Source organism: Megalobrama amblycephala, linkage group LG13 (assembly GCF_018812025.1).
Source record: "Megalobrama amblycephala isolate DHTTF-2021 linkage group LG13, ASM1881202v1, whole genome shotgun sequence".
NCBI lineage: Eukaryota > Metazoa > Chordata > Actinopteri > Cypriniformes > Xenocyprididae > Megalobrama > Megalobrama amblycephala.
The window spans coordinates 19,503,454-19,530,772 of record NC_063056.1 but is presented as its reverse complement, the minus strand read 5'-3'; the positions used below and the strand labels follow the sequence as shown (position 1 = coordinate 19,530,772).

At 38.3% G+C, this 27,319-nt stretch overlaps 1 protein-coding gene across 7 annotated transcripts in view; it reads left to right on the top strand.

The window, feature by feature from the left end:
• pou2f2a (POU class 2 homeobox 2a) overlaps positions 1-27,319 on the top strand; it is a 63,573-nt gene that overhangs the window by 32,190 nt on the left and 4,064 nt on the right. For 3 of the 7 annotated variants that reach the window (XM_048151961.1, XM_048151962.1, XM_048151965.1), the window contains 14 exons: positions 18,853-18,918; positions 19,815-19,849; positions 19,947-20,006; positions 20,253-20,351; positions 20,531-20,779; positions 20,959-21,064; positions 21,340-21,431; positions 23,610-23,747; positions 23,828-23,969; positions 24,194-24,342; positions 25,341-25,532; positions 25,980-26,028; positions 26,129-26,267; positions 26,408-26,470. In XM_048151961.1, coding sequence (XP_048007918.1) covers positions 18,853-18,918; positions 19,815-19,849; positions 19,947-20,006; positions 20,253-20,351; positions 20,531-20,779; positions 20,959-21,064; positions 21,340-21,431; positions 23,610-23,747; positions 23,828-23,969; positions 24,194-24,342; positions 25,341-25,532; positions 25,980-26,028; positions 26,129-26,267; positions 26,408-26,470 — 1,579 coding nt within the window. Of the gene's footprint in view, positions 1-15,074; positions 15,239-18,852; positions 18,919-19,814; positions 19,850-19,946; positions 20,007-20,252; positions 20,352-20,530; positions 20,780-20,958; positions 21,065-21,339; positions 21,432-23,609; positions 23,748-23,827; positions 23,970-24,193; positions 24,343-25,340; positions 25,533-25,979; positions 26,029-26,128; positions 26,268-26,407; positions 26,471-27,319 lie in introns of those variants that run through there. The other 4 variants (XM_048151963.1, XM_048151967.1, XM_048151964.1 and 1 more) reach the window with 4 other exon arrangements.

Here is a 27,319-nt window from a genome sequence, read left to right as displayed (position 1 = left end):
TCAGCACTGCTTATAGCAAAATCAATCGGTCTCAGTCACATAGGGTGAAAGAGACGAGAGCGTTAGCTAGCGCTCCGTACGCACACACACACATTCATGTACCCAAAGTTTATAGCCAACAAACACACACTTGGTTCAACTCCTGCCCTCCCTCACATCTTAAAGAGAAGAAGATGGGATGAAGGGATGGAGGGAAAATGCATGAAAGGAAAGGATGACAGAGGAAGAGAGGGAGCTAGAACGAGGGAGAGATAGTAGCATTAAAATTCATGGCTTTTTTTACTCTCTGTGCTGAAAAATCAATAGTGTTTACTATGAATGAGAGGAGCGCTGGACAGGAGAGCTGGGGGCAGATAGACAGGGGGAGAGAGGGAATGGGGAGCGGGGGGGTTGACTTCATTACTGGAGGCAGAGGCACGAGAGGTCAAGGTTAAAGACTCAACCTAGCGGGTAGAAGGTGGGGGTAGTCTACCATTTACCCACAATGCTGCAATAGTATTGTGGAGTCAGATACAACAGCCCTATCAGTATAAATGAGAACATGTCCGTTTGGGATCCCTGCTTTCTCTATCTCGTGTGCCCACCGCATACACTCGTATTCGCGTGGATAAGCATCTGTAAATTCACATTTGGATGGTCCTGGAACTAGTTGGATGTTTTGTACCCAGCTGTGTTGCAGCTGATAGCGGCATCTGCCACTTTTGTAACTTTTAACGAACCTTAACACCTCATGCGATGCGAAACACTCTGAAAGTTAAGGGGAAAAGTCACAAACCCTCTATTAAAGAGCCTGGAAAAGGCTGACTCTTCATCAGCCTCTAGTTTGGAATATATTTAGACAGTTAGACTGATTCAAATCTCTGGTGTGGGTTTGAATGCTGTGTTTGAATTTCAGTTTAATGGAATGTTTCAGGTTTAGTACAAGTTAAGATCAATCGACAGCACTTGAGGCGTAATGTTGATTACATCAAAAATTAATTTCCATTTAACAAAAACTAAAATCTGGGTTACAGCGAGGCACTTGCAATGAAAGTGAATGGGGCCAATCAGTAAATGTTAAAATACTCACTGTTTCAAAAGTACAGACACAAGACGAACAAATGCATGTTAACATGATTTTAGTGTGAAAAAAATCACTTGCTAACCTTTTAAAGTTGTCCAATTTTACAACTTTGTTACTATGAAAACGTAAAGCCCTGGGTATACTTAATTTTTTTATGCGTACGCTAGTGTACTCGCACAGTCGAACACGCAGCCTTGCAAAGCATACTTCATTTGACTTGTTCGCATACACAGGCGTTCAACGCATGCACAGTTTTGAGCAATATCTCGCCACGAGTTACAACCCATGTAAACATCTTTGTATTCTTTCATGCTAGAGTTGTACAAATGAGGGTACTTTCTAACCTCTTCGCAGAATCTCACATCTATGTAGGCCTCCATTGTTGCTGTAGCTTGCATGTGTTCCGTTCTGTTCTGTTAATGCAGTTTTTCTTTGACTATCTTGTGAATCGTCACCCCCAGGCACGGTTGCCACCTTGTGGTTAAACGAATTACTGCGAAAACAATTAAATGCATATGTGCGAACTGCGTGTACAAAGAACGCGCGGTTACAAAAATCCGCCAGTGCGCATACAGTACATGCGTACTCTTCTGATGACAAAATTCGCATCACACGCACTGTTTGCTGACCCTCGCGTACACGTTAAAAGTGAACTATACTTTGGGCTTAAGACCTAAATCCTTAAAGGGTTAGTTCACTGCAAAATGAAAATTCTGTCATTAATTACTCATCACGTTTAAGCTTCTTGAAGAGGTTTGTTCTTGTGCATCATTCAAGTTCGATTGGGCATCTGTTTGTTCGCTGATCAAGATTTATATGTGAGTAAAAGCTTAAATGAAATCTGTTCATCATAAAAAGCGATCAAGTCTCTTCAGAATATTTGGACTAAACCACTAAATTTTAGGGGTGTAACGATTTATCGTAGTACGATATATCGCAATGCAAACATGTTACGATATGCATCGTAGAGTGATGGCGATACTTTTACGATATGACGGCAGTTTAATCTTATTGGTTGAGCTGCCGACGTGACCTACTCTGCAAGGTGGCAGTGAGAGAAGCCGGTTGTCACCGCATATAAATGGTGTGTCTCAATCAGCTCTCTAGTTCAGTAAGTGTTTCGGCGCACACATTGAATCTTGCAAGCAGGTTTAAACGTTTCTCATGTCAGTCTCTTGCATGGTCGCGTGAGAAAAGTCGTGGCTTTCTTTCACCGCAGTGCACAGCAACAGCTGTGCTCACAGAAAAGCAAAAGACGCTTGCGATGCTTTGCTTTAAGAAGTTCTGTGGGGCTGTTCACATATTGCGTCTTTTCCGCGTGCAAGTCAGTTATTATTTTCAAATGTAGCCGGGCGGCAGGCGCGCTCATAATGGGATCAACGCGGTTGCGACGCGCATGCAATTCTCAACTTTTCAGAATGCCGCAAGCGCACCGCAGGTTGTGTGACAAGAATCAACTGATCAGCTATGGCCTTTCCGTAACAAAACATCAAAAGCTCAGCCGAACAGCTGATCATAGCTGATCATAGCTGTTCATGGTGGTTTTTATATCTTATCTCCATCAATATATCTCGTAGTAAAACTAATGCAAGGGCTAGAAATCATTTATCCTTTGCAGAAACATCCTGATCCTCTTGGAGAGCTCAGTTCATGGTTGCATAGCAACGGCCGACGCCACGGGAGCGCAAGCGCTTTGGAAAGAAGGAGAACCGGTGCGGCCGCGCCTTCCACGCATTTTTAGACGGGATGTGTGAACGGCCCCTATTCATAATTCTAAGTTCATGTTAAATTTAACTTTTTTTTTTCAGTGACAGACAACCCTATTCAACTGTTAATTTGAATACAGAAGGTTTTTATTAAACCTTGAAATGTGATCTTGTATGTACAACAAGCAAAATTATTGAAATTTGTTCATGTTTTTTGAATAAATTTTGTTTGAATTTCAGTTTCATTTTGTTCAAAATATCGTGATACGTATCGTATCGTGAACTCCGTATCGAGATACGTACCGTATCGTGACCTGAGCGTATCGTTACACCCCTACTAAATTTGTATGGATTAGTTTTCTGATCTCTTTATGAAGTGTCAAAGATCAAGTTCCAAAGACTGCCTATGGAGGAACAGAAAACTCTCAGATTTCATCAAAAAAGATCTTCATTTGTTTTCCGAAGATGAATGAAAGTCATACGGGTTTGGAATGACATGAGGGTGAGTAATTAATGACAGAATTTTCATTTTGGGGTGAACTAACCCTTTAAAACTGACCTAAAAAGCTCAGATAATATAAGTTTTAACAGAATTAGGGGGCCATTCACACAGAGCGCATTTTTTCAGTTAAAAACATGAGATGCAGGTCAGTGGAATGGGAAAAAATGTCTAGAGATGGATTTTTTTAAACGTTGAACTTTAAGTTGAGCTCTGTGTCGTGCACTTGTGCAAGCGCAACAATTAAACATGTCATTCTTGTACGTTTACATAAAAAACAATGGAAAAGCAGCGCAGTGGATTGCAAAAATGCTTTCTGTGTGAATGGTCCCTTACTATAGGTGTTTTTATAAATTATAACCTTCACATTCACATTTCAAAACTGGCCTGCATTTACTACCAGTGTCTCACCGTAACCTTGATCTTTGGGGACTAAACAAAATTATTTTTGTGGTATCAACATTATGCTACAAATACTGTTGACTGGGCTTAACTTGTATTGAACCCAGAATAATACTTTTAGGTCTGAAATGAAGAAGGAGGGTTATTTTCTGAATTGGAGCTGAGATGGCTACTGGGGTTTGCTAGAATCTAATGGCCTTGCAAATCTCCACCCCTTTAGTTTCTCTTTTGGTGGAGAGTATGTGTTTTCATGGTGATGTATACAGTACTCAAGCAGTTTGATATTCAAGGAGGCTCATGAATGATGTAACAGGAGATGCTTGTCTTAGGCCCGGGTGGATGTGGCTGGAGGAGTATATGGAATATAAATGGAAATGTGAACTTTTACATCAGCATAAATTTACATTAAAGCCATATGATTGGAGGACAAAGCACTGAATAATTTGCTATGATGGCTGGCAAATGAAATATTTTTCATAGATATTAATCAGCTTTCACATTAGTTAGATAGTGTGTGAGTTTTGCAGATACTGAGATTAATATAAAATGCATTAGAAGCCCAGTGGCTCATTTCTTTCATTCTATTGGATTAGTAAACAGTAAGATGGATATGAAGAACAGGTGAACAGGCAAACAGGCCTTGACTTATATGCCACTGATGCTGCCTTAAATACTGTAATGAAATCTCACATTCAGAATGTCATAATGTCTCATTTAGTTACCTTAACTTACTAGAACACATTATCTAATGAGCTGTATTTAATATGACTTATGAAATGTTCATATATTGTGTATTTCTGTCTCCTTTTATGTCTCTTTCTCTCACTCTCTTTTGGTGCTTTCCTCCTTTTTCCCTTTGCACGGCAGCACAGGATGCTTTCTTATTCTCTTTTATTTCTTCTGCTCTTTTTCACCTTCTCTCTTTCTCTTTCTCTCTCTCCCTCCCTCTCTCTTAGTCGTCTGTTCCCTTAGCGACCGTTTCCAAGGCACCCACTCCCAATGGCTGGGGGAGGGGACCTGTGATGTCATGCATGCATAACTATACACCTGAATTCTTGTGTTTGTAATCTTTCTGCAGGACTCTCTTCCTTTTCTTTTTCAAAGCTTTAGTATTTCAGACTCTTCTATTGTTGAATTTATAGCCTCTATTTATAAATTCCTTACACAAATTGCAAGATTATAATTATTTGACTGGGAGTTTGTGTTTGCTGTATACATGTAAATAAGTATTTACTCTGGTACATTACAATGCATGCAGACTCTGTGTCCTTGCCGTATCCGTTGAGATCTGATTCATATTAAACAGGACTTTTATCAGTGCGGATGCTATAGTGTGTGTGTGTGTGTGCGCTCCTTCACTTAACCTTGCCTCATCTTAGGCTGTAAGGTTTGTCCCCATGATGCAATCTGATCTCATGTCTAAGTAACCTTTAAATTATTTAGAAAAAAAAAAACACTTTTCTTCAATTAGTATGAAAAGAGTTTGTTGTATTTTGAATAGACTAATTCTGACAATCATAACAGCTGTACGTGTTTGCATAAAGGGATATTTCCCTTTAAAAAGGAAAAGTTCTGTCATCATTTGCTCACCCTCAAGTTGTTTAAAACCTGTATGAGCTTCTCTTGAACACAAAAGAAGAAATTTTAATGAATATTAACCAAACAGTTAATGGTCCCCATTGACTTAGTATGGGAAAAATGACTATGGAAGTCAGTGGGGTCCATCAACTGTTTGGTTACTCATATTCTTCAAAATATCTTCTTTTGTGTTCAACAGAAGAACGAAACTCATACAGGTTTTGAACTACTTGAGGGTGAGTATATGGCAGAATTTTCATTTTTGGGTGAACTATCCCTTTAACTCGCTCCTGTGTTGATATCACTCCACCATCCCACCTTCCATTTTTATTTTCCTTTAGTTCTATTTCTTTTAGTAATTATCTTTTAATGGGCACCCAACAATGCGTTTAAAGGTTTATTCATAAATAATAGTTGGCTAATAACAATAGTGATAGCTCAATAATGCAATAATAAAAATAATGAAATATTATATGCTTATGCATATTATGCGTTTATTGTTGCATAATGATTATGAATTTATCATTGCATCAAAACGTAGAATTGTTTCTGCATATTGATTATCTGGCACTTAAACAATAAGAATCTGTATCAATAGTTGTGAATTTCATTTTTATCAGTAACAATGATTATAAAACAAACTGTTGTAAAAAAAATAAAAAAATAGTAACCTTAAAAAATCTGAATGTTGATTAATGCACTGCTTGTGTATTTTTTGTTTTTAAACATGTATTTTTCTAATGCTTTTACATGTTCATGTTCACTTTTTAATGGTCTTACCTGAAAATGCTCTCATTGTTTAAAACTTTGCTTTTAAAACTCCAGTTAAGGTGCTCTAATACATGCTTTTTGGCCAGTGTTACATTACTAAGCAACAAATGAGTCAGAGGATGTAATGAATGTTGTGTTGTTACTGGTGTTAGCTGATGAGGGTCACGGTTACTAGGCAACGGCCAGCACAGTCTGTAGATATGCATTCGACTCCTAATGGGAGCGGAAAAGGGGAGTGTGTGTGCGTTGGGGGTCAAGTTTGTCTGAAAGGGGATTAATATTTTGAGAAGGGGCAAGCAGTGGCTCTGTCTGCACTGCTTGTGTCTACACAGTTCCCTTGTTGTTAGTCCTCTTTGAAGCTTTTGTCCTGGTGTTTCACGCGTTTCCGAGGAAGAGAAGTGGTCTCGGCTACAAAGTACCCGACATATATTCAAACTCAACTCACACATTCAGTCTGTATAAGTAGAACTGACTGCACACAAGTTAATGATAATCCTTTTTTTTTTTTTTTTTTTTTTGAGTGTGCAACAATGGTAGCACTGATTTCATATAGGCAAAATAATACATGACCAAAAAAAAAAATTATTAATTTTTAAAACAAGTTCATTTTGTAACTGTTAAATGTGTTAGGCCTAGTGGTAATAATGTATAAGTGCATATTAAATGTCAGGCTAATCAATATTGCATCTGAACTTGACGGCCAAAAGACAGTATCATGTAGTTTAGATCTTTTTATTTCTTTTTATTACCTACCTCGCTCTTGTTCTCATTTTCACACTTGATTTTGTCCCTATCTCGTTCCCACCCTATTGACCCTCTTTCCCCAAACAATTCCCTCTCTCTCTGTGTCTCTCTCTCTCTTTATTGATCGACACATAGTGAGCTCTGTTCTTCACTGTGCTGCCTCCCTTTAATCAATACAGATAATTGTCTGCTCTCTCTCTTTGCCAAATACTCTCTCTCTCTTTCTCTCTCTATCAATGAACCCCCTAACCACCCTAAGTCTGGGATTCCCCCTGTCTTAATGACCAAAGGTAACCTGTTCTCTCTCTCTTTCCATCGATTGGCGTGGGAGCGATTGACTCACATGTGTAAACATGGTGCACGATTGTGCTGTGTCGAAGTCTCTTCAACTATTCCCATGTGGTTATTTTAGAGACAGGCTTTTCAGTGTTTGTCAGGCTAAAAACATGTAATCCGATTCATATTGGACCGTACCAATACTCTATGACTAGAAAAGAAGAGATATTTAAAATACAAAAAGTTATTAAAGATATAAAAAGTTTTAAACTTCAGTAGTCACTCTGAGCATGCTGTTGCAAATAAACATATTTAATATATCACTTTTTGTGGATAGAAATGGTGCACTCTAAAAAATGCTGGGTTAAAAACAACCCAAGTTGGCTTAAATATGGACAAACCCACATTAAATACAAACCCTAATCTCTGGGTTTGTCCATTTTTAACCCAACTTGGGTTATTTTTAACCCAGCATTTTTTAGAGTGTAATAGGGTGATGATATTGAGGAGACTGAGATCAGGACACGTTGCATGCCGGATTTGAATCTGCTTTTCCCACATGATCGCCAAGGCTCAAAGTCGAGGAGTCATTTTGATCATGCTGTAAAAAATATTTACAAAATATATAATAATGTCACTTTGTATTGATGAATACAGAAAAGATGAGAGGAAAATACTTAGGAGACCGGGACCAGGACTTATTGCCAGCCAGATTTGAATCTCCCATTTTCCACATGAACAGCAAGGCTCAATTTCTGGAATTTGTGCACTAGACCACAATAGCCTTAAACTCACTCTATAAGGACAGAGGAGATGTGCAGATGGAACTTTAAATTCCCCAAGGTCAAAGTTTAGTCTCTGCGGGTCAGGCTTTTTCAGCAAGGTAATAGAGAATTAATATTTATAGTATACTATGTGTGATTTTGGATAGCCAGGGAGGTACCAGAAAGCATTTTCTTCGTGATGACAGTGTGCTTTTGTTCGGTCGAGGTGTGAGAGAGAGAACAAGAAGGGGTGAATAGGAAGGTGAGATTCTTGTCTTTCCAAAAATGAGGAATTCTGTGAAGAGGGAGATTACAGGTGATATAGGCCTCATTCGGGAGTGTGACATCCCACTGGGATCTGAACGCATAGACATAGTAGAAAGGTATTTCTTTGGTGTTAGACACAATTCACAGGGCCAGTGTTCAGTCTTTGTTGTGCATCCTTGTGTTTTCACTGTTTATGTGAACGTGTGAAGAACTACATAGTGCTGGACTTACACATGAAATCACTGATTTCAACCAGCATGTTTTATGTGCTATTAAAAATATATAGAAGATGTGGAATAACAGTGAGCTGAAAGGATAAGAGAAATGTAACACTTCATATGTATTCGTAGGCTATTGAAATATTGATATATTTTCTATGCTTTGTGTCTCTGTTGGCTCTTTCTTTATCAGATTATGTCTCCTCTAGCTTTCTCTCCCTCTTTCCCAGTCAAGCCTCAAGGATAGAAACCTTGAATTTGAATTTCAGAGGCAAAGAAAGAGAAAGAAGGGGGGTAGGGTGGGGTTGTGCTCTTAGGGAGCGGTCGTTGAGAAAGTGCCTCTAATGGGCGTCTGTGCGCTCCCCCCTGCCTAGGGCCCCGATCGATACCGACTCAGAGCAATAAAGCTTTCCCCTGTCATCTCCACAGAATACAAAGCAGTATGGGGAGAGAGAGAGAGAAAGAGAGAGATAGGTGAAAAGCTGTTCCGCTAGCCAGACCGATTTCCTACCCCCCCCCCCCCCCATCCCATATACCCCCATCTAACAACAGTAGAGCCCCTACCCCCTCTCTCCATCTCATAGTCCACCTCTCCTTTCCCCAAATGTAGCACGGGTCCCCTGTGCCGGCTCTGACTAGGTTTTGATATCTCCCTGCGCTCAGGAGGAGAGAAATAAATAATGGCAGAAGAAACTCTTATTTTAGTTATTATCACAAACACAGAGACAAGGACGGATAGAGAGAGACGTCCAAGTGGGGCATAAAAAGAAAAGGAAATTAAACAATAAAAGAGGTAAGAAATGGCAGCTGGAAATGGATGGATAGACAAAAAGAGGGAGAGGGAGAGAGAGTGATGTAGTTTAGGAAGTGAAATGGGATGAGAAGAGAACGAAAGGGGGGAATGAAGTGATACAAAAAGGAAGGGGGCGGAAAGCGAAGGAGAAGAGGATTATGGGAGAGAGAAAGATGGATGTTGTGATAAAGATGGAGGGTGAGTGGGAATATTGATGAGTAAGAATGACAGACAGGAGACAGCGTGAAGGAAAAAAACTGCACAGGGGAGAGGTGAAAGGCAGGTTAAAGGTCAAATTATTCCTGAAATTGTTAACCAATCACATTTAATCAGCACTACAACACTGAAACTATGGGGAAATACAAACAGGGTTTCTGTGTGAGGATGGGGGATATCAAATAGGGATGTGCGAAACTAAATATTTAAATTCTTTGTGCTGCCTGCTTGACTAGTTTAGTTTAGGTTTCTATCTCAAATACAGTGGGTTCTTGTGAGCACTAGAAAAGCCTGAGACAAAGCTTGATGTGCACTAAATAAAACTTTTTCAAAACTAAAAAAATGTAATAAAAAATCTCGGTATACCAGTCAACCTCACTAGTTGACCATCGTGACCCGTCCTTCATGTCAAAGCAAACGGTTCCTCATGAAAGTGACAGTGTAGGTGTGAACGTGTCCGTGTTTGTCCTCCATCACCGCGCGCTTGTGCTTTTTCTGTGTGACAGCTCTGGAGTTGCTCCGTCATTACGCTGCTGTCAACCTAATAACATCTCTTCCTCATCTCTCAAAAACAACCGTTTCTGTGTGTATGTGCGTCTCATCTCTTTTGTTGTACCCTCACCCCCCATCCTCCCCAATTCAATCCCTCATTTCTTCTTTTATTGGAAAAAGATGGGATGAATCCTTCATCTTCTCTCTTGTAATGCTCTTCTGTTATTATACTGCAGTAGGGCTGGGCGAGATAGCTAAAAATATTATAGTGGTCATTTTCAGGGTTTTGACGTTATTTGATATATTTCTCGAAATTTATGTATTTGCTCTGGAATTGGTGTTTATGGGTCTGAGGACCCATAGTTTACACCAAAAAGTCATTGGAGCCAATTAGATTCAAAATATTTCATGCAAAAAAGAAAAAAGTTCCACGCTGTTTTTCATTAAATTCATTTTTAATATGAAAATATAGAAAATATTTAATCACTTTAACTCTTTTTGCACAGTACAGCAATAAATAGTAATGTTATAAACATTATATAACAAATATAGCAATACAGCAATATTTAACTAATTCATATTTAATAAATTAATAAAAATAAACTAATTGATAAACAAACAGACAACTTAAATATATTATATATCAACTTTCTACTGAATTTAAGGCATAAAACATTATGCAGATTAATCATTGCATTTTGAATGAAGCATCATCAGTTTATTGAAATGGAAAGTTTAAATAGAAAACTTTCCAACTCAAAAGGCATTTTTGTGAGGTTTAAATCAGACCTTAGTGTACACACACACACACACACACACACACATATATATATATATATATATATATATATATATATATATGCATGAATCAAAAGGTTGCCAGTTTGATTCAATATTGCACAAAATAAATAGTTCAGTTCCGTTTGAGCGGCCATTTGTAGCGACCAAGAGCACCGGATTGATGGCACTTTTCTCCGCTAGCACACATTTCCGTCTACTTTCGAGTCTTATCTTCCAAGTTTTTCATTTATTTTCTCATCTCTCTTCATCTCCTCATGTCCTTTTCTTTCCCTGTGAGATTTTACTATCAATTCTCCCACTGTGCACTTCTTTTTCAAGTGTCTTGACTCTCTCCTACATCCGCGTTCTTTCCTGTTCTACCGTATGAATTCTCAGCTCCCCTTATTTCCCCCTCTACCTCTCTGCACAGTAATAACGCTACTGATAGAAAGAGGCCCAAGTGTGTGTGTGCGCGCGCGATTATTGTCGTGTCGGGAGTCAGAGGAATCGATCGATGCAGAAATATGAGGGTCTGTGTCAAAAACAATAACCACCTTTTCCCCAGACGCACACACTTTCTCACACACAGCTGCGTTCACACACCGATATAAGCCTAAATATTAAACATGCACACATTCATTCAGGGGAAACGATACTCAGCCCTCACATTATAGGAAAAAATGCTCCATTTCAGATAGGAAAACTTATCAGCACAAGAGCTGCTCTCCGTTTACCATTTCACTGTCTGTCACAGGGGTAAAAACATACACATAAGCACAGACAAACACACACACACACACACACACACACAAGAGACCTTTCACTGCTGTTGCCTGGCAACGTGGGCCAGTGACCAATCACAGTGCAGAGCAGTGTCCAGTGATGTCACAGAGTCTGCTGACCAGCAGGGAAGAAAGAGAGAAAGAGCAAATGTCTGGAAACAATTTAAAAAGAGCATTTTATCATTACGTTACGGGACATGCTGATAGTTTAGCAGCTGGAGGAGCGAGTGGGAAGTGGAGGGAATGGACATTTTTTTGTTTATGGAGGTGAAGAGGTGGACGTATCAGGCTGGAATGGTGGACGGAAAGAAAGCGTCTCTGTAACTTTATCAGCATTAAAGACTAAGACACATTTGTGTTGGAGTGAATGTGATTGCATCTACAGCGCAAAGAGTGTTTGCTGTGCGAAATAGTTAGTATCTAATCACTCACACACATGCGCACGCATACGGCTCTGAGCTGTGACAGCTGGGAGATTGATGGCTCTCTCGAGGCCTGGAGCTCGCACTCTTAAACAGACAGCTGATCAGATAAGCATGGAGAGGAGGAGAGCGAGAGGAACGGATGAAGAAACGTATTAGCTTTTTAAAAATCATAGAGGCATATTTGCTGGTGGATCACGAGATGTTCCTGTTTGTTTCAGGCTGCAGGTCATCACATAAACTAAAACTTGTGTCATTTACAGTTATTACGAGGAGTGACCTTTCCACGTAAACCATGTGATGAGGGGCCAGCCAAATGGCCTGAGACCCCCCGTGACCTATGCAGACATGTCTGTGGTGTGTGACCTCTGGGGTCATGAACTTTTAACACCACCAGCCGCACAGCATACACACTGGCTCTCGATGACCGTGAACCTGACACACTGCTCTCTTTGTGTGAAACCACAAAACATAGAAGCTACCATCTGTATTAGTTTGTGAGCTTTAAGAAAAAAGTGTGAGTATGAGCAGTGACTGAAGCTGTCATACAGGCCTGTCTTTTGTTAGATTTGTCTTTGAGTGTATGAGAATCTAAACTAGATATGTTGTTTTCACTTTCATTTTTCTTTGAAATAACCAGTACATTTGAAATAGAGCAAGGATTATCAATTGGGAGATATTCCAGAAAAACGCTTCACAACGTTCATAAAAAGTGGGGCAATGCCGCCATCTAGTGTTGAATGTACAGTACTGCAATCTCTTATATTGCACATATGTACTGGACTTGGACTTCACATTGAGTGTAAATCATTTCTATCCATTACATCTGGTTCTTTCTAACTATTATATGTTTAATAAACATTCAGTATCACACACACACACAATTTTCATGTTTTATATATTTATATATATATATATATATATATATATATATATATATATATATATATGTGTGTGTGTGTGTGTGTGTGCATACATATGTATATATAGATAGATAGATAGATAGATAGATATACACACACACACACGCACACAATTTATACAATATATAATCAATATGTTTACAATTTATATCCTCCTGAGAACCAGGGAAAATTTTGTGAATTTAGTTTTTTGTTTTTTTGTTTTTTAATTGTCATTACATTGTTTGGAGCATAATAAATATATAATAAATAAATAAATAAATAAATGGAAAATAACATTCTTGAAAAAATATTTTTTATTCATATGTAGTGTAGACACTGTAGTAAACATTAGGACTTTGTTATTCAAAAAATAAAAAAGGCATGAATAGTCATGTATAGGCAAAAACAATGGATTTTTTTTCACGCATCAATCAATTTTTAGGTTTCATGGTTTTTCTTTGACCAAATATGTGTGTAAAATGGCCATAAGTGCATTTTCCCATTCTGTACAATGCATTTATACATTGTATCTAATTTGCATATAAAAGGTGGGGTAAGTGATATTTCAAAAATGCTGTTGGACATTGTTGATATCTAAAATCAACCCAAACAAACCCACCCTCTCTTCATTGCTCCGCCTCCAAAACTCACCCTCCAATCCTAACCACCCTGCTCCGAGTCGGTCTCAAACCCGGCCCGATCACTGCTGGCAGGCGAGGCAAGTGCACTAACAATGACGCTAAACACCACAAATCTACCTTTTGCTCATTCTCTCTCCTCGACCGTCATACGCCCCCTAATGCTGATTGGCTACGCGTTTGTTGTTGGTGTCGGCCCGACTAACTTCCAAAAAGTGTTGTTGAAATATTGCTTACCTCACCTTTAATGTGTTCTTGGAGCAACATGTAATGAAAAAAGAAGTGTATTAATGGGAGTAATAATTGACAACATTTTTATAAGAATATCTAATATTGATATATCATTAATTTCCCTGTTCAGTTGTTGTGTCTCCCAAAATGCCTGATTTACATGCTTTAAGTCCTGGTGTCCACTACAGTGGACGTTTGAAATCGATGTCCTGTTTTGTGACAGAAAGTCATATTCTGATTTTAAACCCCATAACAATTTCCTGAGATGTTGATTTATGACAAACAATTTGAAAATAGTCACATTTAAATAATTACAAAATATCATATTTACATAAGAGTGTTAAATTTGATCATTCAATCAATGTCAGTCATAATTAAAGACGAAGGAGAGGGAGTTGTCATGGTGAATCTTCCAAACATTTGGTATCTCTAATAAGAAGTATTTAAGAATTTAAGAAAACAATTTTCTTAAATATTTCTGAAAACTAAATTAAGACATACTTTTTTTGATCTTTAGGAATGCTCATGCTTAAATTAAATTTTCATACCAAATTAAATTGCCAACATACGATTTTCTTTACATTTTTTTTTTTTTTTTTGGAATTGGAGCAAAAGTATGAACACTTCAAAAAAGCATCCCAGGATGCACTCTATTTGTGTTATTTCATAGCATATAATAACTTTACTATTTTTCAAAAAATGGTTCGTCCACTGTTCTCTTATGTGTAGTTTGGACAGTTCAGACATTTCTATTTTTAAGTACACATTCCTGCTTCAGACACATTATAGTTTTATATCACAGCACGTTTATGCTTGTTTTGCTTTCTCTGCATTGTTTTGGGCTCCTACGGGGTGATTCATGCCCCAGTGTGGACGTGTGAGGTTGGAAAAAGCCGCGTGAGCAAGCGTCCTCATTCTGTATTTTCTGATGGAGGCTTGTGTTGTGACAGATGTGTCGATATACAGTAGAGATACGGCTGTGCGAGAGAGACCGAGAGAGTCACCGCAGGACTCGTGAGCGACTCTTTCCAGCAACCCCAGCACTTTCCAGCGGCACAACTCTCCCCCTCTTTTCACCTCTATCTCAACATCTGCTTATTCTTTCATCTTTCACTCCTCACTGCCACCTTCCCACTCTCAACCACTCTCATCCTCTCTCTTCACCTGACCCAACTCTTCAGCCCACCGATCGACAGCACTTCACTTCCTCCTTCGCTCACTCGCTCGCCGCCCCGCGCGCCTTCCTCAGCCTTTCATCCTCCAAATGCGATCGTCACATACACTCGGCCTGATGAAACGACCTGTAACACATTTACGAGTTTAAAATGCATTGTATTGTAAATGCAAATGTGGCACGTCTGCTTTGACCCGCTCCGTTCTTGCTCTCTCGAGGTCAGGAAGTGGGCACGGAGGGGGCGGATGTTGTGGGTGGGTGCAGCGTAGAGAGGAGGTGACGGAGGGAGGAGAGAAGGAGGAGTGGAGAGTTCCCCCCACTTGTTATCAGTTTGTTCCTCCTTCTTGGCCACACACTGACAGAGTCTTAAAACAAGCGGAGAGAGTGAGACAGAGAACGAGTGTGTGCATGTGTGACAGAGGAAGAGGACCTCACTGAACGAGTGCACACTTATTCATCAACATGACAAAGAACGGTCCTGTTGCATCCATGGATTATTCCCATATGTGGTTGCCAGGTATGTGTCCAGAGCGTCTGTGTGGTTGCCAGGTTGGTCTCTTCTGAGTTGTATTGATATGCAGGGACGCTCGGTCATCAGACCGAGAAGGTCAGCGTAGAGAAACTGAAAGGAAGAGCTGTGCAAAGTTAAACTGAAATTCCCAGATATACTATGAGTTGAATTTCATAGTGTCTGTTTTTTTTTTTTTTCTAGAAATCGAAATGTTTATGTTTATGCAGATGTATTCAGACGCATTCTCTCTGATTATTTTATTTCAAAGCACTGAAACTTACAATTTTGTATTGTTTAATAAATAACATTTTTTAGTCAAAAAAAATTTTTTTTAAATAAATTATTTTAATTATTAATTAATTAAATAAATGTGATTTTATTATTAATGCCACTGTGAGACATTTGGTGTAAGTGTTCAAATCTGTGTTCTAAGAATGTTCCCAGATTCTGACTTTTCAGGTTGTCAGATGATGTTTTGCACTGCAGTTTTCACGCATTTGAATGTGGGTTGAAATCTGGGCCAATCTCGGACATTCACCTTCATGTTCTTGAGCCACTCAGAGTTTAAGATAATCGTCCTGCTCAAGTTCAGTTCAGCAGACAGAACGAGATTTTGTGCCATTTATTTTTTCCTTCTACCTTAACAAAATGCCCAATGCCACAGCATGACGCTTCCACCACTCTCTATCACTGTGAAGATGATGTTTTTTGAAGTGTGGCTGGTATTAAATTTGCACAACATAAATAATGTTTAGTAGATTCAAGGTTTTCTTTAGCACCTTTTTTTTTTTTTTTTTTTTTTTTGAATAATGACTTAGCTACTGAACTCTGTGGATTTTCTCACTTAGTCTCTTGTTGACACAATGAGGTTTAGAGGCCATTTTTTTTCCTATGAAATTTAATGGTTTAATTGTAGGATTTGTAATTTAGTAAAATGTGAAAACTGTTTAATGATCTGATTTTTACTAAGCACTGCATATGAATTGGTGTTCTTGTGATTTCTTTTATATAATCCTCAAAATAATTTACATTTCTCCGAATTCATTTCAATGGCACATTTGTTGATAACACTATTTTAATACCAGATATCACACACACAAAAAAATTGGTTTTCCTCTTCCTAAATTCGGAGAGCTCTGGCGTTTAATTGCTTTAAAAACAACTCCAATTTGTAGTATTATGTGCATAAAATCTACCATTATGTATACCTAGTCTTTTGCTGATTCATCAGGCATATATAAGCATTTTTCAGTACTGAAGAGGTGATGAAATCATATTTGTTGACTGGAAGTGCAAGGGAACCTCTGGGAAACCCAGTGTGAAGTTCTTCATGGGGATTCCCCTCTTCCTCCCAGATCCCAACTGACAATTGACAATTGATAGCTCTCAGTACAGGAACTCTTGCCTTTTATAATGAGGGGACTAGTATGTTAGTGGATATATAGTATGTGTTTGCTAAAACAGGCCATGAGAAGCTGTGCTTCTTTGAGGCTTGTTTCCTTCACTTGCTGTGAAGTGTCTAGCAAGTCGGCCAGCTTGAAACCACTATCGTGTTCCTAAAGACATCTTGCATTATCATTACTTATAATCTGACCTTTCGCACATAGTAAGTCAGCAGAGAGTCCAGTCAGAAGACGTAAGAGTTTACTGGAACTCAAACACCTTCATATTAATTTGCAGCTAAATGCAATACAGTGATGGAGATTTGAAAGCTCTTCATCCTGGCATGTGGCATCTTGGTCTTTAAGTAGATGAAAATCATGTAAAACACTATTAGCTTGGAAATAATTTCCAGTATGTGCAAGCAGTGTAAGCATGTTTATTTCAGATTTATAAGAATAGATATGTTTGTAATACAGAAGTTATGAAATGGAGAAGTTCAGAATATAGTAAGAAATAGATCTGTGTGTGTCAGCTACTGTATAAAGACTGTATATGATAGGAGCACTTACATTCAAGCATGTGTGTGTGTGTGTGTGTGTGTGTGTGTGTGTGTGTGTGAATATTAATAGCTGGTCCGACAGTAAGGGTTTGGTTTAACACGTTGTGTTTGCCCCAGCCTGAGGGGAAACAGAGAGGGAAGTGAGACATTAACACCAAAACCATCAAGCACTATTTCATATTAACTTCATATGAACTGCACATGCACTTTATAAAACAAACTTTATATTCCTGATCTAATCATTCAAAACTGTTGCGGTGAATGTATAAATTATCATTGACTGCAAGGTGTCAGATAAGCTTGTGATGATTCACTAAAACCGATCAATGATTAAAAACATTTCTTTCACTTTTTTGCTTACGATACATGACTCTCTGAAGACCTCCAGGCAGCATAAAAGACCATTTATTTTTGTCATTCATATGAATTATGACACCAAATCTTACTCAAAATAGTCAGAAATTGTGTGTGACACAATCTGAAAATATTTTTAAGCTTTCATCCTGAGCCTGAACAGGCCGTTCTGTGGAAACCCTGTACTACAGACGGCCCCGCTCCTTGACGGGCCTGAAGAGGGGTTTTCCTTCCTTTTTACTTCCTTTCACCAACCACTGTGGCTGGACCCCGGATTTGTTCGTCTGAGGAAGTCGGCAATTCTTCAGCTTTTTGGTGGCTTTTACACGAGTGACACAACAGATACAAGTGTGAAACTGGTTTCCTGTGTAACTTTCTCTGGGATTATTACAATCCATTTTTAAAAAGTTGTACCGCCCTCTGGAGGAGTCAGATATTAATTATCAGTATCTGAGAAAGGCCTCATTGTTTCATGCAATTAGCAGGAATGAAATATTGGTGAAAGGAACTGTGAAAGAGTGAGAAATGAAGGATGAAATGTGAGTGTTGAGGGGAGATAGATAAAGAGGATCAGACGTGATAGTGGTATAAGCAGGTGGGTGATATTATTAGTCAGTCGTTGGCTTTATTTGCATTTTTCACAAAAGGGAAGTGAGTGTTTCTGTGTGTGAGTGAGTATGTGTGTGTGTTTAAGCGTGTCTATTTGAGAGATTCTTTTTTATTTTTGCTGCAGAGTTTATACCTCTGATGCTGCTTAGCTCTTTTAAAACAATGCGTACTATAAAAAGTGTCACACAAATAAACTGAATTGGCTTGAATGCATCAGAAACATGCAGTTTGTGTGTTGTGACTTATATGTGTATCTACATACTTCATTGTAGGCCAGAGCTTCATAAAACTCTTTCAAAAAATGTCATTAGTATTCTTATAAGATACATTTCACACACGTTTACTTTACAAACACGCTTTCTCTCTGCTGAGGGACTGGGACAGTCCCATGGGCTTGGTTACAGTTAAATTTGAAGTGACACATCTGTGGTGATGTACTCACTATTAGTTGTTTGTTGGATTGATCACATCTTCACTTGTTTGAGAATGAAGGAATCTAGACCTGAAGCTGCTCTATCATCAAAAAGCCTTTTTATTCCAAATATAACATACTTGTGTTTGTTTATCAACAAAAATATTAGTAATTTAATAATATGTAATAAAATGTAATTACTCTTGATATTTTACAGTGTGGTGATTATGTTAAACAGATATGCATCAGCATGTAGCAACGGATAATGACTGATTTCATACCTCTCTCTCTTTTTTCCCATAGATATCAGAATGTCAAAGCCAGTAGAGGTTGAGAATCCAGCGGCAGACTCTCCGATGGAGAGCACAGGTATAAATTACACTGTTTGTTTGTAACAAAAAGGATTTTTCTGCTCATATATGTGACCCTGGACCACAAAACCAGTCATAAGGGTCAATTTTTAAAAATATGGCATCCGAAATCTGAATTAATATGCTTTCCATCAAAGTATGGTTTGTTAGGATATTGGACAATATTTGGTCGAGATACAACTATTTGAAAATCTGGAATCTGAGGGTGCAAAAAAAACAAAATATTGAGAAAATTGCCTTTAAAGTTGTTCAAATTAAGTCCTTAGCAATGCATATCCACTCACAAATATCATTTTTTTTTATATATTTATGGTAGGGAATTTACAAAATATCTTCATGGAACATGATCTTTACTTAATATCCTAATAATTTTTGGCATAAAAGAAAAATCAATCATTTTGACCCATACAATGTATTGTTGGCTATTGCTACAAATATACCTGTGTGACTTATGTCTGGTTTTGTGGTCCAGGGTCACTGATAACATCTTACCTGGCCCTATAACACATATGATAAAAGTATTTTAGCAGCATATTTTATGCGTTAACAGTATACATAATAAAATTATATATTTTTTATAAAATTCAAAAATATATTTTTTTATGTAACAATATAAATAAACTAAATAATCTATATTAACTCTTATAATGTTGTATTAACATTATATATAATTTAAATTATACATATAGAATAATAAATAAAGATTAAACAAAAAAAAACAGTAAATAATTGAATATATATATATATTTGTAGCAAAGTTTTCTTCACAAAAAAACTGTACTAACTCTTCTGATGTCAAACTAACTAAACTTAAACTTTTTAGCAAACAAAAATGTACCAAAGTAACCAATATGTTGCCTTCTCTCATTATATTTCTCTCATTGTGTGTCTTAGACTCTGAAAGAAATGGCTCAGATTCAAATAATCAGGTAAGTAAGTGACTGGCACCAGTGTTTTTTTTTTTATCTGAATACAGCATCATTTAAAAAAAATGAATCGCATTTCTAATCTGTTTCCCTCCAAAAGGTTCAGCCGATGAAAATCAACCCTTTCTCCCTTTCGCCCACGCTGAGTAGCAGCACCAAGGTGAGAAAATGGATGCGAATGCTCGTGTTACTGAGTGTTTTACAAACAGATCTGCGCATTTTCTTGTTTGTGGGTTATGGCCAATTTAAAACTGGTTTTGAAGACTGTTTGATTCAAAGTTAGTGTATACAGTTTACAGTTTTTTCCACATTTCATTATCGTCCCTTTGTCACCCTCATTTAAATACCCCCACTCACCGTGTCCCTTTCAACCCATGAATTCATCATCAACGTTTCTCTGTCTCAGGCTAAGGTGGAGGATTGTGGTGAGATGTCTCCCGCTGCACCTGCTCAGACGGCCCTTCCACACACACAGCTGATGCTAACGGGTGGCCAGCTCGCAGGGGTAAGAAAAACATGCCAAAACATGCACACGCACTTACATTTCATATGTGCTTATGTGTGTCTGTGTGGGTTCCTGTGTGAGCTTGCTCGCCTTGCTTTACATGTGCTTTCTTTCATCCACTTTTCTAACTTTTATTGTCACCACATTTTCCTTCTCTGCTGCATTTTCTCTCTTTCTAGTTGACTGCACTTTTGCCTGCACAGCAACAGCTGCTCTTACAGCAGGCGCAGCTCCTCGCTGCAGCTGTGCAGCAGTCGCATGTGGCCCATGCGGCCAATCAACAGCAAGCCCAGCAGCAGGCCAGTCAGCAGGCAGCTCAGCAGCAGTCGCAGGGCCAGTCGCAGAGCACACAAGAACAAACCGCCACCCCCGTCCCGCCTCCTCCTCACCAGCTCCCTATTTCTCAGCCAATCCAGCTCACTGCCCAGGTACAGCCAATCAGTGCACCTGAGGTGATACTAGGGACAAATTCACCAAACAGCCAATTTTAAGGCGCAAAAGCCTGCGTCTCATTTGCTTATTGTCAGTGAATTCCCTCCTCAGTCCACCTCAGATCAGAGTGAAACCGTCATGTCCTTTCAGCATCTGTTTCTTTTCTCTCTTTCAGGACATTCAGCAGTTGTTACAGCTGCAGCAGTTAGTCCTTGTTCCAGGACACACTCTGCCTTCACCCGCACAGTTTCTTTTACCACAAACACAGCAAGGGCAGCAAGGTAGCTTATTTTCTATTTGTATTCTCACGCTGCGTCCTAAAGAAGTTTCCTATGTCAAGTCATTTGTCTCTCCTCACTGAAAGTCAGACTTGTTTCATGTCAGTTGTCGTGATCCCAGCTGGTTGAAACAAAATGTCTGACTAACACAGATGAGAAATTATTATTATCACTTTATTTTATCATTTTTTCAAGGTGTAGTGATTGGATTAAAAAAAATGTCAGTCAGATTTCATTTAATGTTAATAAATATAAGCATATGGTTGTGTATGTTTCAGGGCTGCTATCAACACCAAATCTAATTCCACTACCTCAACAAAACCAAGGAAGCCTGCTGGCCGCTCCACCCAGACTTAGTCTTCAAGCACAGGTACATCATCTAATGAAAGACCCACATAATTGAGAGGTAAACATATGTCAGAGGGTACATAAACAGGTTCTGGAAAGATATTTCTTTATTTAAAAGGTTAGTTCACCCAAAAATGAAAATTCTGTCATCACTTACTCTTAAGTTGTTACAAACCATAAGTTTCTTTATTCTGCTAAACACAGAAGTTATTTTAAAGAATGTGGGTAACCAAACAGTTGTTAACCATTAGCTAGAAAAAAATATTAGTGCTTTTATTATCCCTTTACAAATATTAGTGCTGTCAACAGAATAAAATAACTGATCAAGTAACTGTAAATTTAAAAAAATAAATAAAAAATGATTTCATTTTTTCAGTTCCTTTTTTAAACAAGAAAAACAATATTGTGTGTAAGCTTTGTAAATTTGTGTGGATTACAGCTGTAGCAAAATACTTGTTACTACTGTTCAAAAGATTGGGCACTAGGGATGTAACGGTATTACCAATATCGTGGTATCGTGATAGCAAAATTGTCTCGATATCATCGTGGTCACTCGACTGTATGAAACGATATGAATTCCGGGCAAAAAGTGTAGTTTTTTTCAATCCAATGGAGCAGAACGGAGGGAAGTGGTAACTAGGGTTGAGAACCGAGAACCGTTTCTTATCCAGAACGAAGTGCGAGAAGTGTATCCTTTAATAGAGACGTCTCACCTCATGAATATTATTGCAATGAATGCTGAAAAGCCCTCACGCTACTCTTTATAAAATTAAATTCGCGATATTCAAATCTGCACTTGCGCTGCCGTTGATCTAGAGAGCAGTTGTCATGTTTAGATATAAACAGCTTCACAAACAATCTTTTCAAACACACAGTATCATTATTTCTGTTACAAATATTCCAATTATCACAGAAGTATACAAAAGTTTATTATTCAGATGAACGCTGATGTCAACATTACCGATCAAAATAGAATAAATCACCTTTTGAAAATGCTTCAGACCAACATGTCGATTGCATTGTTATGCCACTAGGTGGCAACAAATTACTGTTAAAGGTGCCATCGAACGTTTTTTTACCAGATGTATTATAAGTCAAAGGTGTCCCCTGAATGTGTCTGTGAAGTTGCAGCTCAAAATACCCCATAGATTTTTTTTAATAAATTTTTTTAACTGCCTATTTTGAGGCATAATTAGAAATGCGCCGATTCAGGCTGCGGCCCCTTTAATTGCTCGCGCTCTCCGCCCCCTCCCGAGCTCTCGATTCTATCACTGCATAAACAAAGTTCACACAGCTAATATAACCCTCAAAATGGATCTTTACAAAGTGTTCGTCATGCAGCATGTCTAATCGCATAAGTATAGTGTTTATTTGGATGTTTACATTTGATTCTGAATGAATTTGAGGCTGTGCTCCGTGGCTAATGGCTAATGCTACACTGTTGGAGAGATTTATAAAGAATGAAGTTGTGTTTATGAATTATACAGACTGCAAGTGTTTAAAAATGAAAATAGCGACGGCTCTTGTCTTTGTGAATACAGTAAGAAACGATGGTAACTTTAACCACATTTATCAGTACATTACCAACATGCTAACGAAACATTTAGAAAGACAATTTACAAATATCACTAAAAATATCATGTTATCATGAATCATGTCAGTTATTATCGCTCCATCTGCCATATTTCGATGATTTCGATGATTCAGCTGTGCACATCCAGAGGCCTGCCCTTGTGTAATGCCTCAATCATGGGCTGGCATATGCAAATATTGGGGGCGTGCATATTAATGATCCCGACTGTTACGTAACAGTCGGTGTTATGTTGAGATTCGCCTGTTCTTCTGAGGTCTTTTAAACAAATGAGATTTATATAAGAAGGAGGAAACAATGGAGTTTGAGACTCACTGTATGTCTTTTCCATGTACTGAACTCTTGTTATTTAACTATGCCGAGGTAAATTCAATTTTCAATTCGATGGCACCTTTAAAACTGAATCATTCTTTCAGAAACAAGTGACATCTTTATAAATGAAATTTGTGTTGAATTTGTGGTAACACTTTACAATAAGGTTAATTTGTTAACATTAGCTAATGTATTAACAAGCATGAACTAACCACGAGCAATACATTTGTTACTGTATTTGTTGATCTAGTGTATGTGCACAAGTTTGAGTCTTGATGTGTGTCTGGTTTGTGGCAGAGAGAGAAGGTTGCAGAGAGCATCGTGAACACAGTGACGCCAGTGACCTCTCACCCCGAGGAGCCCAGTGACCTGGAGGAACTGGAGCAATTTGCCCGCACATTCAAGCAGAGAAGGATCAAACTGGGCTTCACACAGGTACACACACACACAAACACACACACACAAGTTTTGTATTTCCTTGTAAAGTAACGTTTGGTCTCTGTTTCCCTCTACAGGGTGATGTGGGATTGGCCATGGGGAAACTCTATGGGAATGATTTCAGTCAGACCACAATCTCTCGATTTGAGGCGCTCAATCTCAGCTTCAAGAACATGTGCAAACTCAAACCTCTGTTGGAGAAGTGGCTGACTGACGCAGGTAACCATCACAAACTGATTTTACAGCTGTCATTCATACACAATCCAAAAGGTTGGTCTCAAACGCATGTCCTGAGCATACAGTAATACTACAGTTTAAGTGGCATTTAGGCTGGTTTATTATTGAAAAATAAAATGTAAAAATAGATTGTCAACCACAAAATGTTTTGTAGTGTATATAACAATTTAAGGTTGAATTACCAGTAAAAATCTTTTGTTACTCAGAAACAATGTCGATGGACAGCACCTTGCCGAGTCCCAGTGCTCTCTCCTCTCCCTCTCTGGGGTTTGAGGGCCTGCCTGGCCGCCGCAGGAAGAAACGCACCAGCATCGAGACCAACGTCCGCGTCGCTCTGGAACGCAGCTTCATCACGGTCAGAACACGTGATTACAAAACCATTGCACAACACGCACTACTGTTCAAAAGTGACTTTTTACAAAATGTTTGTGAAATAAGTCTCTTATGCTCACCAAAGCAGTAGAAAATATTATAATAAATATTTAAAATATAAAAAATGCAATTTATTCCTGTGACTGCAAAGCTGAATTTTCAGCATCATTACTCCAGTCATCAGTGTCACATGATCCTTCAGAAATCATTCTAATATACTGATTTGATGCTAAAGAAACATCACTTATTATATTATCAAAGTTGAAAACAGCTGTGCTGCTTAATATTGTTGTGGAAATGTTTGCGATAGATTTTTTCAGAATTCTTCAATGAATAGAAAGTTTGAAAGAACAGCATTTATTTGAAATAAAAATATTTTGTAACCTTATAAAAGCAAAGACTTTATAAATAGGAAGATGGTCCACTCCTATTACTTATGAATGGGAGAAAGTGCAACACCCAATATGGCGAATAAGCCCCGCCTTCAAAGTCATGATTAGTAAAGTCATCGCGTCACCGCAGCTGCTGTTAGAAGCTCCAGTTGCTATAAAAACAGGCAGCGTTCTCAGACTCGCGCTTATGACTGCGCAAGCGCGTTGACTGGTCTAGCATGAAAAAAAAGAACATAAATTTGAACATAAATAACAAGCTTTATGAGACAGTTGTTGTCAGATTTCATTGGTGTTTTCAAATAAGAAATGTAATCTAATCATAAGCTTAGTGAACAGTTTTGGAGAATTTTATTTTTCCCCATTCAAAAAGATAGGAGCTGCACTTGGATGCCTGAGAGGCGTTTCAAAGATGGCCGCCGAGTGAAATGACTTGTCTTAAAGAAACTTTTTAATAAAAGTCTTTACTTTCACTTTTGTTCAATTTAATGCTTGTGTATAACCAAACAAACATTCATATACACTTCCATAATGAATGTCCTCAAATAATCCCATCCTAAACCTTTGAATCGGTTGTGTTTTCTGCATTCAGAACCAGAAGCCTACCTCAGAGGAGATCCTGCTCATCGCTGAGAAACTCAACATGGAGAAGGAGGTGATCCGCGTCTGGTTCTGCAACCGCCGACAGAAAGAGAAACGTATTAACCCCTCCAGTGCCACCCCTCCCTTGCCCAGCCAACCCCAGCCCACCTCGCACAAACCCCCCTGCTACAGCCCGCACATGGTACGACCCGGCTTGCTCCCTTGGCTCATACCCCCATCTCAAATGACCCTGTGCCACAACACTCTTACTAGTTTCTCCTGCATGAGCACTTGATAATAATCATTCCCTTAATGGCACATATACCATTCATTCCTGAATGTGGTTTCACCCGCCCTGCATTGCTTTGCATTATAATGTTGAATAATAATGATAATTCAACTTAGCTTAGTTCACTGTCATTGTTGTAATACTATAGGATTCAACCTCTGTTACTTATACTTGTTTTTCGAAGGAATACTGCATGTATTCACTAACTTTCACACTCAGTATTTTTCTGAGCGAGTAGCACTACAGAGCACAAGCCTTCCAGTGTTTGACACCAGCCTTTTTCCGTTTCCTTTTTTTACCCTCTCTGTCCATCATAATTCCCTTTTGACCTGTGACATCATATCCACATCTTCCTTACAGATGCCCAGTCAGGGACCTTCCCAGACATTGAGCAGTCTTAGTACAGCAGGTAGGGTGCGCAAGTGGACATCTGTTGATCATAGATGCATATAATTGCGTATAGTATATCTATGATGGATTCTCTATCTGTTATTATTTCCCTCTGTCAGTGACCACCATGTCATCAGTTTGCCCTTTGACCTCAAGTGGGCCCTCCTTAAGCTCCGCCTCATCACCTGTAACCCCGCCTCCACGTGCTGATGCCAGCCCTGCCCCTCCGACTCACAGTACACTAAGTCTGAACACAGGGTGAGTTGATTTCTCTCTCATACACACACACACACACACACACACACACACTTACTACCTTTTACTCCCTCTGGCTCAGCCAATATAGGTAACTGCAGTGTGCCAATGTATTTTTGTGTGTGTGGTTTTGTCATCCGCAGTTTATGGCATAAAAAGAATGGTGACGTTTCTAACTACATCACTGACTTTGCTGCAAGTTTGAGGTGAATACAACCAGCAGAGTCTGTGTTCTTACACACACACACACAAATATAAAATAAACACGCACATTCACGTAAACATTTGTCAAGTATAGGGAAATGTGGATTAAGGCATAGGGTGAATTCTGGTAAACTGGCTTTGTTTTTGATATTGACAATATACACAGTGAGCACCATGTCACTATCACAATTTTTAATTGATTTCATCATTCTTTTTTCTTCATTTACAAAGTTAAATATGAGATATTAGGACATTGAATACTTTATATTAATTATAATTAATGTTTTAAAATTATTTATAATTAGTGACAGTAATATTGAAAAAAAAAAACAGTAATATTGTAAATTGTTGAAGCTAAATTTTCAGCAGGCATTATTCTAGTTTTAAATGTCATTGTGATATGCTGATTTGATGCTCAAGAAATGCTTCATTATAATTATCACTATTAAAAACAGTTGTGCTGCATATTATTACTATTATTTTATTTATTTATTTTTTTGTGGAAACCGATATATTTTATTCAGGATTCTTTGATAAATATAATGTTCAAGAGAACAGCATTTCTTTGATATAATAGAATTTTTGTAACAATGTAAAAATAGATAAGAGGGAAAAAAATTGGTAACAATGTAAAAATCTTTACTTTCACATTTTTTGATCATTTGCTTAAAGGGTTAGTTCACCCTAAAATGAAAATTCTGTCATTAATTACTCACCCTCATATCGTTCCAAACCTGCAAGACCTTGATTCATCTTCGGAACACAAATGAAGATAAAATCCCATGACTCAGTAAGGCCTGCAATGTCACTGAATCTCTCAAGATCCAGAAAGCTACTAAAAATATATTTAA